This window comes from Barbus barbus, assembly GCF_936440315.1.
Source record: "Barbus barbus genome assembly, chromosome: 5".
Lineage (NCBI taxonomy): Eukaryota > Metazoa > Chordata > Actinopteri > Cypriniformes > Cyprinidae > Barbus > Barbus barbus.
Window position 1 is genome coordinate 37,694,373 of NC_136733.1, and position 18,688 is coordinate 37,713,060.

The 18,688-nt window shown below is 40.4% G+C and overlaps 2 protein-coding genes across 7 annotated transcripts in view; both read right to left on the reverse strand.

The window, feature by feature from the left end:
- LOC306869960 (F-BAR domain only protein 2-like) overlaps nt 1–7,467 on the reverse strand; it is a 51,780-nt gene extending 44,313 nt beyond the window's left edge. For 3 of the 5 annotated variants that reach the window (XM_079416938.1, XM_079416936.1, XM_079416940.1), the window contains exon 1: nt 7,245–7,466. In XM_079416938.1, the coding sequence (XP_079273064.1) occupies nt 7,245–7,277 (33 nt within the window). In that variant the 5' untranslated portion in view covers nt 7,278–7,466. Of the gene's footprint in view, nt 1–7,244 lie in introns of all 5 variants that reach the window. The other 2 variants (XM_079416939.1, XM_079416937.1) reach the window with 1 other exon arrangement.
- Nucleotides 7,468–7,835: 368 nt separating this feature from the next.
- The window catches only part of LOC306870538 (transportin-1), a 30,041-nt gene continuing 19,188 nt past the window's right edge, over nt 7,836–18,688 (reverse strand). The window contains exons 15-24 of one of the 2 annotated variants that reach the window (XM_079417852.1): nt 18,128–18,235; nt 17,810–17,968; nt 17,251–17,338; nt 17,047–17,145; nt 16,863–16,958; nt 14,583–14,658; nt 13,435–13,534; nt 13,275–13,349; nt 13,045–13,171; nt 7,836–10,295 (exon numbers count right to left, since the gene is read on the reverse strand). In XM_079417852.1, the coding sequence (XP_079273978.1) occupies nt 13,064–13,171; nt 13,275–13,349; nt 13,435–13,534; nt 14,583–14,658; nt 16,863–16,958; nt 17,047–17,145; nt 17,251–17,338; nt 17,810–17,968; nt 18,128–18,235 (909 nt within the window). In that variant the 3' untranslated portion in view covers nt 7,836–10,295; nt 13,045–13,063. The remainder of the gene's footprint in view (nt 10,296–13,044; nt 13,172–13,274; nt 13,350–13,434; nt 13,535–14,582; nt 14,659–16,862; nt 16,959–17,046; nt 17,146–17,250; nt 17,339–17,809; nt 17,969–18,127; nt 18,236–18,688) is intronic. The other variant, XR_013784273.1, reaches the window with a different exon arrangement.

The following is an 18,688-nucleotide window of genomic DNA, read 5'->3' on the forward strand; positions in this document are numbered from 1 at the left end:
GCAATAATGATTGGTTAATTAATAATTATATGGTTTCAATGAATAAGACTGTTAAAATACATATTATAGCCTAATACAAAATAAACTATTTATGTAGCCTACATTACATATTATTACAAATGCCTATAAAGGGCACCAAAGCCCTGGTAACCTCTGCTGTTACACTTACAGTACGAACAAATCCATGTGTAATATTGACCGAACATTTGGAAACAAGGATGACTCGCAAATTGCCTCTCCTGTGAGGAGCCAATCGAATCTTCGGATGGTCACGAATCGTGCGTCTTCTGTCTGGGTTGCGCCCACGCAGAGGTGGCGCTTGGGGGGGGTCAGACTGCCCCCACTGTGGGGATATGAGTCTGAACTCACCTAACTAGCTCTGCCGCGCTCTTCCTCTGCAGCCTCTTTCGAGCCAAGGAGGAAAGTGCTGCGAGTTTCGGATGCGGATCTGTCAGAATCAGGTGACGAGTCCGAGCCGACTCAGTGCCCACACACTCCTCACCCCCCTGCTGCAGGTCCTCTTCCAGTGCACTTCATGACCGCTGATCTCTGCCCCTCCCCCGACGCTCAAGATGTGGTGTCTTTCGGTGCCATGAAGGGCACTGAAGAGGAGGATGATGCCATTTCGGTGGCAGCGTCTGCGAGAGAGGAGTGGTCTAACTGCCCACTGGATTACACGGTGCCTCAAGGCAGCGACGCGGGGGACCTCCATCACAGTGATGTTGAGCTCCTAAGCGTCCTGTCCAAGGCAGTTGATAAGCTCGGTTTGGAGTGGGCGCCTCCTGCCGAGCCAGTCAGAAGCCGTCTGGACGAATGGTACCTGCAGTCGGATCGCGGCGGAAAGGACACCCCGCGAAGACCCAGCCCCTTTTTCCCCCGAGGTGCACGATGAGTTAAAAAAGTTGTGAAACGCGCCGCTCACTAGTCGGGTGCATAACCCAGGATCCTCCCTCCTGTCTTCGTGGACAGAGCTGACCAAGTAGGGTATGTCAAACTCCCCCACCGTGGAAGAAGCCATCGCTGCCCATCTCTGTCCTTCAGCCGTGGCGAACTGGAGAGTGAGAAACAACGCGTCTCTCCCCTCTAAACCTTGCCGTACCACTGAAAACCTCACCGGCAAGGCTTTCTCTGCGGCGGGCCAAGCAGCTTCAGCACTGCACATGATGGCGATACTCCAGGTGTATCAGGCCAAGTTGCTCAAGTCTCTTGATGAGGACAGGCCGGACCCTGAAGTGTTCAAAGAGCTCCGACACGCCATGGATCTGGCCCTCAGAGCGACGAAGGTGACAGCTCGAGCGATCGGACGCAATATGGGGAATCTTGTGGTGCTAGATCGTCACCTGTGGCTTACTCTGAACGAGCTAAAGGATTCAGAGAAAGCAGCCTTTCTGGACGCTCCCATGAATCCGTCAAATCTCTTCGGAGCGGCGGTGGAGACATTCACGGAGCGTTTCATTGAAGCGCAGAAGCAGTCGAAGGCCATTAGCCACTTCCTACCAAAGTGCGCACTCGCTCCTTCTCTGTGCAGCGCTCGGGAAGACCGCACGCCTCTTCTGCTGCTGTTCGGCACAAACATGAGTCGGCGGTGAGATCAAGACAACCATGGCCGAAGCGCCATCAGTGCTCGAAGGGCCAGAGACCCCACCCTGACAGAAATGGTTCCTAATGCTGTCTCTCGGAGGAGGAAAGCTGCACCCAGCACCGAAGACGAGCCACTGAAGAAGTCCACTCGCTCTGCTGTATGTGCTCACCACGCCTCCCTGCCTGTTGCGGGTGGCAAGAGCAATTGTCATGTTTGTGTTTTGACTGTTCCAATATGCAGTGCAGTAAAGTCGAAAAACATACAAAACTCACATCAATATCAGAGCAATTTTCCTCTTCCCACTGCCCTCTCCCCCATCACTCACTCTCACACTCATGTGGTATTAAACTCCCCGACCCCAACGGCGAGTTATCCCTCTGTGTGTGCAGTCCACCTCGCCCACTGTCATAGTTCACAGAAGCGTGGCAGGCACTGTCAGGGATATCAGAGTGGGTTATAAATTCAATAAAGAACGGCAACACGCTTCAGTTCTTCCGCAGACCGCCCCGTTTCAACGGTGTGTTAATCTCCACTGTACGGGAGAAGAATGCATCAGTTCTGCGAGAGGAAATAAACAATCTTTTCGCAAAGCGTGCTGTAGAGGCAGTGACCCTCACAGGCCGAGAGAGCGGCTTCAACAGTCGTTATTTTCTGGTGCCAAAGAAATACGGCAGACTTCGCCCAATCTTGGACCTGAGACCGCTGAATCGTGCGCTTTCAAAGTGCTCTTTCAAAATTATTACGCTGAGACAAATCCTCTCACGCATCAGACCAGGAGATTGGTTTATCTCCATGGATTTAATCCCCTACCGCATGGTGTAGCCATATGGCAACATACATGGCTTTGTGTTCATTTCCTTGCCACTGTCTCTTTAAGAGAACATCCTAATTTTTTTTTTTTGGAAAGAGAAGACCTTAGTTTAGCCAATGATGTGTTTTAAGTCACATGATAAGCAGTTTTTGCATTTTTGATAGACTGCCATCTCTGTATGTTGTTGCCGTATGGCAGGGATAGACAACTTCAGTCCTGGTGGGCTGGTGCTGCAGAGTTTAGCTCCAACCCTAATCAAACACACCTGAAGAAGCTAATCAATGTCTTTAAGATCACTAGAAAGTTACAGGCAGGTGTGTTTGATTAGAGTTGGAGCTAAACTCTGTAGGACATCGAAGTGGCCGATCCCTGCCGTATGGCAACATATCATAAAGTACCTTCAAATAATTTTTTTCCCCCTTTTTGTTTTTACAGCACTTCAAGTTGAGCCAATCCAAGAAAAGAAAAAGTGTCAAATATATATTTTTTTTTTTAAGTCTATCATAATGTGTGCGGTAGAGGATGCTTATTTTCACATTCAGGTAGCCCCCCGCCACAGGCTATTCCTGAGATTTGCATTCAAGGGGATAGCGTACCAATTCACGGTCCTGCCCTTCGGCTTATGTCTGGCCCCTCGTACGTTTACGAAATGCATGGATGCTGCTCTCTCTCCTCTGAAGCAGAGCGGAATGCGCATCCTGAGCTATCTCGACGACTGGCTAGTCTTAGCCCAATCAGAGAGAGCGCGGCTCAGCGACAAGTTCCGACTCCTCGCTCATATTCAGAGCTTAGGGCTGACTGTAAATATGCAAAAGAGCGTGCTGGTACCGAGCCAGAACATCTCCTTTTTAGGAGTGGAGCTGAACTCAATCAATATGCGAGCGCGTCTATCGGAGCAGCGCTCACAAAAACTGATCAGCTCTCTCGCAGTCTTCAAATTAGGGTGTTCTTCTCCGCTAAAATGCTTTCAGAGGACGCTGAGCCAGATGGTTGCTGCCTCGACAGTGTGCAAACTAGGGCTCCTACATATGCGACCGCTTCAGCTCTGGCTAAAGAGCCGGGTGCCACAGAACGCATGACGCACAGGCACCTTGTGCATCAAAGTGAAGTGCAACTGCTTGCATAGGCCGACCCCTTGGCGCAATATGACTCTGAATCGCCGGGGTGTTCGTATTGGCCAAGTGATCAGGAGAAAGAATGTTACGACAGATGCATCGAGCACGGGCTGGGGAGCCGTATGCGATGGCAGACCAGCCTTCGGAACATGGTCAGAAACTGAGAAGTTGTGGCATACAAACTGTCTGGAGCTCCGTGCTGTACACCTAGCGCTCAAGTGCTTTCTCCCAGACATTCTTCACCGTCATGGTCTCATCAGGATGGACAACATGACAGTGGTAGCATTTATAAATAACCAAGGCGGTGTGAACTCGCGACCACTGCTGCGGATGGCGAGGGACCTCCTTCTGGGGGCAGATCAACACCTCCTCTCCATCCGGGCAGTATATATCCCCGGACGCCTGAACTATGGCACGGATTTACTGTCAAGGAGCGGGGTAATCCACGGGAAGTAGAGATTACACCTTTTGACAGTCAATATGATTTGGAGTGTATTTGGCAGAGCGGAGGTGGATCTCTTCGCATATTCACTGACACACTCTCCCCTGGGAGTGGATGCACTAGCTCAAAGCTGACCGAAAGTACGCAAGTATGGCTTTCCTCCAGTGAAACTTCTGCCTCACCTGCTTTGCAAAATCAGAGAGGAAAAGGAATCTGTTCTGTTAGTGGCACCGAAATGGCACAATCAGCCGTGGTTCCCAGAACTGGTGGAGATGCTGGTAGCCCCCCCGTGGACTATCCCACTGAAGACAGACCTCCTCTCTCAAGCACAAGGAACCCAAAATTCAGAGTCATGGAGCCTTCATGTCTGGCCGCTCGATGGAGCTTGCCAGTAACAGATGCACCTCCTCAGCGCATGTTGAACACTATCTCTGAGGCTAGGGCTCCTTCCACGAGGCGTCTTTATGCATATTAAATGGAGAGTTTTTTTCAAGTTGGTTCATATCGCGGGGCGAGGACCAAATCAACTGCCCAATACCAATAATTATTGCCTTCCTTCAAGAGCGATTTGATAGTGGTTGTATGCATCCACATTGAAAGTGTATGTGGCCGCTATAGCAGCCTTTCACGTCGAAAATCGCTGATCGGCAGAAATGACCTGATCATACGATTTTTAAAAGGAGCAAGAAGGCTGAACCCTCCTCTACTCTGCCCACTTGGGACTTGGCGCTTGACGCTCTCATGGGACCCCCGTTCAAGCCTATACAATCAGCGAGCGCTCTCTCTCAAGACAGCACTCCTGCTCGCGCTGGCCTCTGTTAAGCGAGTTGGAGACCTGCAAGTGCTTTCAATTGATGACTCGTGTATCGATTTCAGGCCAGATGATTGCAGACTCACCTTGAAGCCTAGAAAAGGTTATGTGCCTAAAGTGCACCCATGGTACGGCAGCAAAGTTCCTTGATTCCTTGAAAAAAATTATCGAAACTCTTTGGTCATTTTTGAGCGAGATGCTAATGGTCTAACCCAATTCAATGATCTATGCTAAGTTAAAAGTGCTACCGCCAGACCCGGAGATCGGCTGAATGGTTTCAAAAACGGTAAAACTCAACTCTAGGGGAGGTGTAAAATGAGCCTATTTCCAAAAAAAGTGGAGTGATCCTTTAATCTGCTTACACCCAATTCTTCCACAATTGACTGCACCCATTTGAGTAAAACGCATCAAGTTTATTTTTTTTTTGCATACCATGAATACTGTTGACTGTATAACAAATATTGCTTAAGGCGCTCCTCATTTGTAAGTGGCTTTGGATAAAAGTGTCTGCTAAATGAATAAATGTAAATGTAATCGGAAAATGACATGCATGTGAATATGATCAATAACAGTTTTGGCATTTTACACAAACGATTAGCATAACCACACATTTAAAAACATAAAGAGCTCTCATCAAGATGAGAAACTAAAATGGAACATCTGCAGTATGACTCAACCAGATATAAATTTCCGTAAGCAGGTGTCTTCTGACTGTAACAAGTCTGAACATCCACCAACAAAACCAACAGAGGTGAATGTGAACTATCAGCAAAGGTCAAAAGCTCTCTAGAAAATTCACACAGTGCTACAGCAAGAGAGGAAACCTGTGGTTAGAGGTGTTTGACTGCAGGAAACGAGACTAAGAGGTTTCCTTCAAACACCCGTTTATTGTGGGAGGTTTAGGGTAAGCTTTCACACCTGCGGGCGTCAGACACTGGGGGGCAGAGAAGATTGATTTCAAGAGATGGTGATGTCATGGCAGATAAATATCAAGACTATTTTATCAGTCTGACCTTCCCTGCATAACTTCCTTGAGCTTGACAGCTTCCTTGAAGAAATGTGGCTCTCTGTGTGTGGGGTATATGTGTGTATGTCTGTGCCTTGCATTACAAGCACACAGCTGATCATAGGCGTCCCTGTTTCACTGAGCCCTCAACACAAAGACCTGATTGAGAACACGACTCCACATCTCCGCTATCCCTCATCTCTCTTCATCTCCTGTTTTGACAGTCACGGCTTCCAACTGCACACTTTCTCACCCAGCTCTGCTCAACATTTCTGCCAGTCAGATGCTGTTTAATGGTTAAACTATGGTCACATACTGCACATGACAACAGAGGAATCTTCCGGGATGTTTTAGACTGTGTCAGGCTTTATCTGTTCTGTCGCTTAGGTAATGAATTAACATTAATGACTGCAAAAATCCTCAATAACTAATAAATAGTCATTATTTGAAAAACGACTTGAATCCTGATGTCTGGAATGTAAGAGATAATAAAGATAGACTGTGCATGAACACACCTAAAAGAAAACGCCTTCAATTTACTTAAAGTGATAATGCATTTACTCGCATTCGTTTTACTCACTCTGAACACAAAAGAACATATTTTGAATAATGCTGGTAACCAAACCATTTGGTGTCCAATGACTTCCACTATATGGACATTTATGTGCCAAAGCAGATGAAAAATCATAAAAGGTTTGAAATGACATGAGGATGAGTATATTATGACAGAATGTTCATTTTTGGCTGACTATAACTTTTTTGCCTTGTATTAAAGTGAAGTCACACAGGTTTGGGATGACATGAGGATGAATATGTAATGACATAATTTTCTAGTAAGAAGGTATGTTTTGAGGTAACATCTGAATATGAAATCACACTGTGAACAGCTTAAGCACTCAAAATATATATAAAGCCTATAGTAAAGCCATGATATTAGCCAACTAAACCATAACAAAAATTATTAAAATGAAAAAGATCAGCATACTGTGAAAGAGAATGGGGTAATTATTACATGGCTCACATATGAATCATCATAGAATCATATAAAAAACTTTATTAGACATTCTGGTCTAACTTCATTACGGAGGAACTAAAGCAGGATAGCATTTTGATTGACAGCCGTAACATCCAATGCTGTTGCAGAATAGGATCGTCAACATTCCAAGACGTTGATCGACAGCCAATCAGATTGAGCGGAGGTGGAACGTAGTTGGCTGTCTGTGTCAGATGGATGTAATGAGGCCCAATCCCCGGTCTAGCTGGACTGCATTCTCCGAGAAAAGTGAGGGGGGCAACAGGCCAGCAGGCTCTCGTGCTTGCCTCGACCATGTTTCACCGGTATTATCCCAACAACGGCCGGGGTGAATCGAAACATGAAGAATAGCCCCAGAAATCGAGCGTATCGAACCAATTTAAAGAATGACTGAGTTGTCTTTAACCCGCATAGCCAAACAAGAGCAAAGCATAAGCAACCTACCCAGAAATTTTCCAGGAAATAGGGCGTTATCATCTTGCTGTTCTCCCTTCTTCACTGCGGCGCTTCTCTTAATTTTGAATGGCCTCCGTTGGCACAGTTAATCCACCGTCCTCCCCCCGATGTTGTTGTGTCTGGTGGTTTTTCTCTTTTTTTCCTGCTCTTCTGCTGGGTTTTCCTCCCTCTGAACACGACTCCACCTCCTCGCTTGTTTTTCACCCCCTCCACTTGTTCAGTATTTCATGGAGCTAATTATTATGAAGAAACAGCGACGCCAGTGGCGGGCTCAGGAATTACCACAATTCCCATGATGCAATCGTCTAATTTTAATGTCCCACCTCAACAGCTCAGTTGATAAAATAACAAAAACAAAAAATAATTAATATATTATTATACATATGAGATGTTATTGAAAGAATAATAAGCTACTGCTCTTGGAAACTAAGTATCATTTAAAAGTATAAATTAATAAACAGGTAGCCTACATATTTCTCGGTCTTAAAGACAGATTTGAATCAGTCAGCATTTTCAAAGTTGTTGAAATACCTTTTATCTTTAATACCTCTGAAATTCATTAGACACACCATGTAATCAGTGGTTTTTGAAAAGTGTTTATTCTTACCAATGCACAGATCCAAGCAGTGAAACAAACTCACGTCCATAACAATATCATACAAATATCATTACAAAATTTCTACAGTACAATATATATTCTTTGCATGATCCAAAATATTTGGTGGCCCCTAAAAATGATTACTTTCTATATTTGAATCTTTCAAAATCAGATTATAAAATAAAAGTTGAAAAAAAATCACTATAAATTAAATTGCTCTCGGACCAGAAAAGGGAGCTTTTGAGCAAAGTCTGACTTCATTATTACATTTTCTTAATTTTTACACACAGAACTATACAGCAGTCGGCGCAGTCTGGGGTGGGGACACAACATTTTAGATTTCTGACATTCACAAAAAGACAAAAGTAAAACCATTAAAAAAGTAAAACCATTACTGTTTAATTTCCAAGTCTCATGGCCTCATTTATACCCCCAAAAAACTCTAACGTCAAGGCGTTACAGTATATACTGCATTTATATTTCATAAATAATGTTCACATACATAAAGGCCAGTTACTTCCATTTTATCCCACACTTGAGTGTCTACTATCGGATATCTCCTCTAATTAAAAAAAAAGTTTTACATTCTTTTACGAGGAGACAGAGACAAAAATATGCCTGTTAGAAAGCAGCTGAATGGATTACAGTGAATTACTCTATAATTATGAAACATGGGAGCCTGAACAGCAGGGAAAAACATACATTAAAATAAAAAAATGGCAAAAAAACAGTAAACATACCTCCTGAGGTCAACATAAAATATTCAAGTAGAAAATTACAACACATAGCAGCATTCATAAGTGTAAGACGACACAACATTCATTAAATCTGCCTACATCTTGTTTCTTTCTTTGCTCTTTACATGTTTTTTTTGAAGTCAGAAGAATCTCCGACCTCTCTTATTGGTAACAAATGTAAAACAGCTGGAATGTGACAGACAAACTGAAGAAAATAACACTTTGCAGAAATACACCAGCACAACACAGACTCACAAACACCTGACAATATCCCGTGGTGTTCAGATTTAAAAATCTTCTTCCAGCCTTAAAGGTTTGAATCCACAGCTTCTACTTGAAAAAACATGTCACTGGCTTCCAGAGGAGTATGAACATCAGTCTTGTCTGTCTGAGATAAAACCTTTGCGCTTCAAAGTTGCTAATACCGAAATCCTCACATTCTGGGATACATTTTAAGGCTTGCTACTATTCACAAATACTGGCTCCACGAGCACTGAACTGTCCAGGATTATACACAACACAACATGGGACGTTTTTTTAAACTTCATGCAAGAGGTAACGAAACTAAACAAAAGTCACAAAAGTAATACGTGGATGGACAACACATCACCTATTGTGTATGTATGGAAAAAAATGCATTATTAAAACTAGTCTGTATGAGGGGTGCTAGAAAAACAGATTGCTTATTGGGCCACCAACATGCACAAAATCAAACAACTAAACATTAACCCGATCAGTAAAAAAAGGTATCACAAGCATCTTCAAAATCATGCTTTGAGCAACCTAAGCAAAAAGAAATCACCGGTGTCTCAAAAACGAACAAAGTGTGTGTTTCGGGTTCACTCGTTTGGATCCATGTCAAGCACGCTGGAAATCAGAAAGTGAAACCGAGGAACAGTAAAGCCTCATACAGAGCAATAGTTCACGTTTCAGACATCTTCACTGTGTTAATATGGAGTCTTCCCTTTCCCTTTGTGCATGCTAACTTAATTTACCAAGATGAATTTAGAAAAAAGTAAAAAAATCAAATTATTTCATCTTCGCAGATGAAAACCTTTCACCAATTATATGAGAGGACTTACATTTCTAGAGTTACACTGTGTTACCTTTTAGATGGAGCCCCTAAAATATGGTATGTTTTTAGCATTTACTGTTTACCGTCTACTGCTGTGCATAGCTGGCACACTTTCATGCAGTCGAGCTATACCCTACATCACCCCCATGCATAGGACTTACGCTTTGTCCCCAAGTTGAGATTTACGTCACACCCACCCCTCTAAATGATACGGTCCAGAAAATGAACAAAACCTGTTTTTCAGAGCTTGTCTCCAGGCACTTTCCTATGTCAGGAGTGCTACACTACAGAGTTTACACATATCTTTGTGTCACTGTTTTTTTTATCCCCTGGATGTCCCGTTACATTAAGTGCCCTGGTGAATGAACGCTAACGTTGTATTGTATTTTTTTTTTGCCCTCGTGGCTGATTGTTATGTCATGATGAAAAAGCTTTCTTCCCTATTTTGGTTTGGCTTGGCGAGGTGTCGTCGACTAGCGCCTCAGCTAACACTTCCCTCCCACCCCGTCTACAGGGGTCCAGTGGGCCGTATGGCTCCCACCCCTGCTAGACCACCCTTCCCCCCAGGTAAAGGGCAACATATGCCCTGGGTATCAGAGGTTCCCATCCTCTCCTATAAGCTGAATAAGCTGCAGAACAAGAAAGAAAAAGATCAGATTAGAATGATTTTACATGTACAGTATCATTAGTAAATACAGTGCCGTTCAAAAGTTTGGGATATACACGATTTTTAATGTTTCTTAATTTATTTATTTTGTAGTAGGCTGTATCTATATGATCAAAAATACTGAAAAAGTTGTAATTTAGTTAAAAATTATAGCAATTTTCTGTTTTAGTATACCTTAAAATATACTTTATTCCTGTGAAGCAAAGCTGAATTTTCAGCATCATTACTCTCGTCTTCAGTCTCACATGATCCTTCAGTAAATATTCTAATGTGCTGATTTATAAAAGAATGTTGAAAACACTTGCGCTGCTTAAAATTTTGGGGATCGGAGATACTTTTTTTTTTTTTTTCAGGATTCTCTGATAAATTAAAAAGTTAAAAAGAACTGTTTATTCAAAATATAAATTGTTACAATATACACTAATATTCAAAAGTTTGGGGTTATTAAATTTTTCCTTAAAAAAAAAAAAAAATTATATATATATATATATATATATATATATATATATATATATATATATATATATATATATATATATATATATATATATATATATATATATATATATATATATATATATATATATATATATATATATATATACATATAGAAATAAATCATATTTTAATGTATATTAAAACAGGAAACCAATATTAGAAATTGCCATATTTCAAAATATTAGTTTTTTCTGTATTTTTGATCAAATAAATACAGCCTTGACAAGCATAAGAGACTCCATTAAAAACAAAACAAAAAAAACGTTAAGAATCTTTCTGATCCCGAGGGGATCACGTGACGCTTTCATGAGCCAAGTCGCACATGAGCTGAGCTCTGTATATATTACCGTCTTTTACTGTTGTTCGTCTTCTTTTTTTACATTTGGGGTAGTTTTTTCGTTTGTAGTTGGTGTGGAGATGTCACACAGTCGGAAACTCGCTTACCGCTCACCATCATCCTCGCCAATTAAGAAGAAAACAAAACTAGCAGCCGCGGCGGGCCGAGCCGACATTGAAGACAATATGGTGGTCACTATAAAGCGATTTGAGGACATTTTGAAGGCTGAATTAGCAGCAATGCGCACCGAATTCACCTCTCACATGACTACAATCCAGAATATATGCTCTAAAGTTGACTTTTTAATCGGGGAACAGAGAGAGCAGAAAAAGGTGATCAACGAACACACTGTGCGTCTGGATGCCCTCGAGCGAAAAGTGACTGATTTACAAGACCGCAGCAGACGCAGTAATCTCCGCTTACTGGGACTACCTGAAGGGGCCGAGAAGGATGACCCGAACAGCTTTCTGAAACGGTCTCTGCTGATTTGGATCCCATCACTTGCGGGCAGAGATATCGAGATCGAACGAGCTCCATTCCCACTCCTCATTCTCCTGGGATGGACGTGGCATAAGGGTTTGATAATACAGAGTGACTCGACTTCTGATTTACCGATCTAGAACTTCACTTGTCAATCGATCTAGAACTTCACGTGTCAATCGCTTCTGGCAGTTCTTCATGTAAGCAAGGAAACTTGGTATCACTAATGTACAGTTTTCAATGTACATGATACAATTATTTATGTTTGTTTCCTCGTTATGCAAAGTATACATACTTTTTTTTTTTTTTTTAACCCCACTTTATCACTCGAGTGAATTCAAAGTTATTCTGTTCTCTTATAATAGGGCTAATGGATGGTACTGGCTGTCATGTTACTGTCACCGATTAAGACAGGGGAGGGTGGCAGCCTGGGGTCTTTACCCCAGTCTATAAAAGTTTTATGGGGTGGGTTTTCTTTATGTTAATAGTTTTTAAAGGCAGACTTGAGTTAATTCATTTGCAGTGGTATAACTTTCTCTCATTTGTTCAGTTCATTTATTTGTTATTAGTAATGACTGAAATTAATATAATAAATTGTATTGTCAATGGTCGTACACGTTTTTTACAACTACTGCAACGAAAAAAGGTTGACATTGATCCAGAAAGCTCATTTGTGGATGGATGGATGGATGATGTTCATAAATGCAATAATAAATATTACGAGGTGGTCTCTTTTGCTGCGACTGACAATAAAACTAAAGGTGTTTTGATAACTGTTTGAAGAAATTTTAATATTTCCATTTTAGACAGAATTGCCTGTACATCCCTTTATGAAAAGTAATTGATCCTAACTGATAATTCTGTTGTTTCTGCTTCAGTCGTTTGCTCTTTTCTCCTCGTACAATCATGCAGACCATTGTTGTTTTTGTATTCATGTGTTATTTTTATGTTACTTTTCATGTACAGTTTGCCTTTTAAATAAGATTTAAAGAAATTGTTCACAAAAAAATTATTTTACTGATCCCAAACGTTTGAATGGCAGTGCAGATATCAGTAACATATTACAATAATGATCACTCATGGTTCATTTATGAATCTAATTTAAACAACAAAAAAGTGTTACTATTAATATTATAATATTATCCAACTATTAGCCAAGTTTTTTCATGAAACCAAATTACTGGCCATAAACCTCTGAATGACAGTTTATATATATATTTTACAAGTTACTGTGCACACTAGACATTTTCTTTTATATAATAAATTTTTCACAACTGTGAATGCTTGCTAAATTTGAGTAGAAGAAATACACAAATTTTGACAAGCATGAATGCACACTTCATGGGGAAAAAACTGTAACAGACTGGCTAGCTTAGAAAATCTCACGGAAATGTACCTCTTCAATCAGGCAACATCTACACCCCATAGAAGGCTGCAAGTCTTTCTTTGAGTGGAAGAGGAAACTGGTCAGAAAAGCGTCTCCAATTCTCGTCTCCAACCTGGTTCTTAAACCCATGCAAGATCTAACAGAGAACACACACTTGAGTATAAAGCATGTGTCTATAATCATCTTGAAGGTTTTCCCAACTCACAGACTGGCATAAAGTATTTTTCACAGTGCTCTACCTTGTAGAACATTTCTCGAAGATCGTCTTTTGGGTTCAGCCAGGATGCTACAGCATCACAGAAAAATATAAAGTCCTATAAAATGGTAAAGAAAACAAAGAGGATGGTTTTCAATTGTCGAAGACCTCAGAGAGACATCAGTGAGAATAACGTGTCCTACCTGCACCACACCACCAGGGTTGACCGTGATCATGGTGCAGATTCCTCTGAACGCAGAGTCTTTTTCTTCATTGTCTCTTATATTGCGAAGAGAGGTGCACCTAGTGAAGGGAAGAACCAGTTTTCAAATAACAAGCCTGTGGCGGTTAGTTTGCATGTGGATAAACGAGTAATCAACACAATATCATGACTACCACCTCAGAGCACCTTGAGACTAGCAAACGTTTTAAATCACAGAGATTGGTCACAAATTTTCTCTTCTTTATTAATAAAACATTCTCTTGTTGAAACCGAAAAGTAGTTCAGTTTGTTGCTGACAATCCCATACTAATCTGCTTTTTTATTTATTGTTAATATTACTGGTTCTTAATCGTATGCAATCTACCTTCTTATGAATGTTTATAAAGATCTTTAGCTGCTTTTGTAGTAAATCAACCTATTTACATTAATTCTTTATAAGACAAATACAATGTCTATATAGCACCATGTATTCTGTCATGTACTAGTTTATAGCGTTAAACTAGTGCAAATTTTGGGGCAGGCATTCTGGGATAGAATCATGCTGTTAAAAGACTCCGCATCTAATGGGGAGGAGAAATGATTTTCAAAGAAGCTTTACCATTTCTCTTCATTTTATCCATTTAACTAGCGTTTCCTGAAACCAGCAAGCATTTGATATTACCGCATGCACTCAATTAGAGTTAGATAGCGACAATAAAAGACGAAAACAGAAGTGAGAACTGAAACAAATCAATTGAGAATACATGAAGGTGCTACTGAGGCAAATTAAACGACAAGACCTAGAGGGACAGGGTTAGTCACATGGTTGGCAATGATTTAGACTGAATCATACAGAACAGAGAGAAAGGTAGAGCGAAAGAGAGGGATACCTTCTCTCAAATGTCTTGAACAGGCCTGGTCTTTTTCACAAGAAAATCTAAATATTATGCTAGTGAAATTTATGCTTTGCTGATGTTTCTAAACTAGCGTGAGGTGTGAGGAAAAGCAGGAGCCTTTTCAAGAACACTGGGACAAGGTTTGGAGAGAGACTGAGCGACTGAGAGAAAGAAAGAGAGAGACATAGGGAGAAAAGCCAGAAGATAGACAGAAAGAGGAAATGAATGAAATAAAAGATTGAATAATACACACCAGGGTCTTATAAACTGCTGTAGCATGGGTGCCACCTCTTGAGGACAAACGTAACCAAGACGGCCAATTGTTATTGCTAAGGTAACGCAATCACGGTTATACAGCACCAAACGCCAACCAAGACATGAGCGAATGAGGGGGGGAGGAGAAAACAAAAAGAAACAAACAAACAAACAAACAGACAACTCAGAAACAGAACTCAACAGAATCTGTGTATGAGAATAAACACAAGATTTCACTAGTGCTCTTCACAGCCCCAGACTACAGGGTCAAATGTAAAATATGACACTAAAAAAAACATAGATCTCGTTTAAGGGAGGAGTCTTAGAAAACACGGCTCAGAGTTACAGAGAAACGTTCATATTTCAAGTTTCAAGCGTTTGTATGTGACCATAATATGAATACTGCATATTCCTTTCCCCCAAAATCCCTGTATTACAGACTGAAGATTACAGAAAACAATCTTGTTTTCTAAGATTTTCTCCCTTAAACTCACAAAGATTTCTTCAGTAGAACAGAAAAGTCTTGTCTTTCTTTCTGTCTCTTTTGTTTCATTAAGAAATGCATATTACGCCAAGCGAACTACATGGAGAGGACTAGATTCCACCGGGATCTTAAGAGGCACAGAGGAGGGAGACCTAAGTTTAAGAGACACAAAACTATGCAACATTCTCATTAAAGACAGGCATTTATGAACAGTCCAATGAGACATGCAGAAAGCAGATGATTGGCTCATTAGAGAACGCAGTTCAGTGCAGGATGAGCTGATTCAAAGAGTCTGAAACACAGTTAAGCACTGTTCACCACTGTTATATTAATTAGCAATTAAATAGATGATCAAATACTCACAAATTGAACATTAACTCAACATTAATGATGTAAAACCTGCACCATAAGAGATACACTACTGTTCAAATGTTGTAAGATATTTTCATGTGTTCGCTAGAAATCTCTTATGCTTTATATTTGATCAAAAATACAGTAAAAAAAACAGTAATATTGTTAAACATTATTCCAAAACAGTTTTCTATTTTAAATAATATTTTTATATATATTCATATTTTTTAAAAATATTTTAAAATGTAATTTATTCCATGGCAAAGCTTTTTTAGCAGCCATTACTCCCAAATCAATATGTTGATTTGGTGCTCAAGAAACATTTCTTATTATCAACATTAATGTTGAAAACAATTTTTGTGGAAACGTGATACATTTTTACATTCTTAGGTGTAAAAGATATTTAAAAAATAAAAGTCTTACTGTTACATTTGATTAATTCACTACATTCTTGCTGAATAAAAGTATTAATATACTTAATCTTTTGAACAGTAGTGTGTTAATGGACTCAAACGTAAAACTTTGCCTATGCTACAAGCTTGCTTCTAAATTTTAAAAGGACTTATTCTTTGCAACATGAGTAATCAAGACATCAGCAATCCTGCATCAAACGTTAGCCGTCCTTAACTAAACAACATTCAACATCTATTGGCAGATATGCATTCACATTGAAAAAGAAAAGTAACTAAAACAACAGAAATAAATCGACAAACAGGAACACATCTACAAGTACCCTTGTTTCTGTGGGAGTGTGTTATGAGCAATACACTTCACCCTCATTTAAAAATAAAAAAATGCCATTACGGCTCAGGCTAGAGCTTTAATCTGAGTCCAATCAGAGTGGAGTGTAACTGGGAAATAATTTGCGAGGTACAGGTGCTATACATTCATCTAAACACCACAAAACAGATTTAGATTTTTTTCTGAATTAAATGGAACAAAATGGCTATTTAAGGTTCAAATCTTCAAGTAAAAATCTTCAAATTAAAGACAGCAGGTCTTAATATTCCTCTCAAGGTTGGTTTACATTCGGCTTTGTTTATAATATCTCACTGACTAATGCTTGTAACCTCATTACGGTGAACAACTCGCTAACATGGAACTCACTGTTTTATTAATCCACTTCAGTCAGTACCACGGCTGGACTGTTACAAGGTCTGTTATATTCATATTTAAAAGACAGGATATGCTGAGGGCACCGATTTTGAATATAGAAATAAAATTGACCCTGTTCTTATTCATTATCCAGTTGCCCAGAATTACTGTAAAGATTTTTATATCAAGTATCCTAAAACCTTTATCAAACCTTGTAAGGTCCACTTCCTGGAGTTTGAATGGAGATTAATAAGCACTGCGGAATGGGGATCGGGAGAGTTTGGGAAAAGGATAGGGTGGAAACCTCTTGTGAGGGGTCAGCCTGGTCTAGCACCCCTCAGATGGTACCTGTATTCTCCAGCAGTGTCTTGGGTGTGTTGGGTCTGTTTATGATCTCCACAAGCTGCTGTAAAACCATCGGTACATACGGCTGCATCTCAGAACCTGAGCAGAGAGATAAGTAGCACGTTAACCTTGAAGGTATGATGAAATGAGTGAAATTACTAATTTAAGATGATGATGAAACTCCCACCCATTTGAATGGCTATTTCTCCAATGGCCCATGTTGCATTGTTGCAGACTGATATTAACTCTGGGTTCAGGTTTGTGCCTAGGATAGGCATGAAATTAGCTAGAGAGGAGAGATTAGCACAAACAAGCAAAAGTTTAAGTGCTTGAAGGTCAACAGAGACTGATCGAACTGAGAAAGTGTCAGTGAGTATGTTTAACTGCATACCGATGCAAGATTTGACATGCTGGAAGCAGGCTTTGGTCAGATCTCCCAACAGAGCAAAAGAACTCTGCCGAACCTCTGGCATTTTATCCTGAGAAAATACAACCATCAAAAGTTTAGCACTGTCGCATTACATTTCTCATAGCTGCTCGTCCACAAATAAATCCTTTTTGGAGTTTGCATTATTTGCATCTCTTGCAATTCAAATTTGGTTCTGTGCACGTAAAGATGAAATAGTAAATCCAGAGGGACAAAGATGATGTTGTCTTCTCCACCTCAGTCGTTACCTAGATACAGTGGCAAACAGCTGCCGCTAATACTCACTGTGGCACTCATGTTGACACAAACATACAATGATACAGACCCAAACACTGACAATAATAAGAAATGTTCTTGAGCAGCAAATCAGCATATTAGAATGATTTCTGAAGGATCATGTGACACAGAAGACTGAAGTACTGACTGTAATTTATTACATTTTAAAATATAAAAAAATGTATTATATTAGGTTAAATATGCCATGCCTTAGTGCTGCAATGGCCTTGCTATGCACTATAGTTACCTGCATGCACTGGTACATGAGAGTGAGAATGTTGCTACGGGCAACTAGCTGTTCAAAGTTCCCTCCAAGACCCTCTGCTAACCCGCTGAGAAGATCCAGAGCCACAATCATGAAATCTTTATCAGGAGCTTCATAAAACTCAGGCTGAGTCTGGTGGAGCTGTGATACAGAGAAAGAGATCATGTGATATTCACTATGATGGATAAAACTATCATTTTGCATTTTCTCATTTTGCAACATTTTTTACACTAGTATTTTTTAAGCTGACAGTATTATAGAGCGATGAGGGGGTGTGTGTGTAATTGTGTGACTTCTCACCATGGACTGGGCGAGTGTTTTCTGGACCAGGTTGACACAGCGTTGGTAGACAGGTTCACAGTATGGCAGGAAGCCGCTCTGCAGGGCGGTGGCTACAGATGAGAGACACTGAAAGAGGAAAACATAGAATGAAGATCTCGTTTTAAATCATAATCAGGTACACACATTGACATGCTGGATTCAGAACACTACTAATAATTCCTGGGACTTCTGCTGAAATAGTTTTTTCTCTGCTATTTATTTGTGCACACACATTATTGTTCAAACGTTTGGGTTCGGTAAGATTTTTTTTTTTTTTTTTTTTTTAAAGTGGATACATTTTTTCAGAATTCTTTGATTAACAGAAAGTTGAAAAGAACAGCATTTATTTGACAAAGAAACTTTTGTAACAATGTGAAAAAAATGCTTTGTTTACTGTCACTTTTGACTGATTTAAAGTGTCCTTGCTGGCTAAAAGTATTCATTTCCTTCCAAAAAATAAATCTTACTGACCACAATTTTTTGAATGGTACTTTATATAAAGTGTTAGGGCGTTTTCACACCTGCAGATCTATTGCTTTG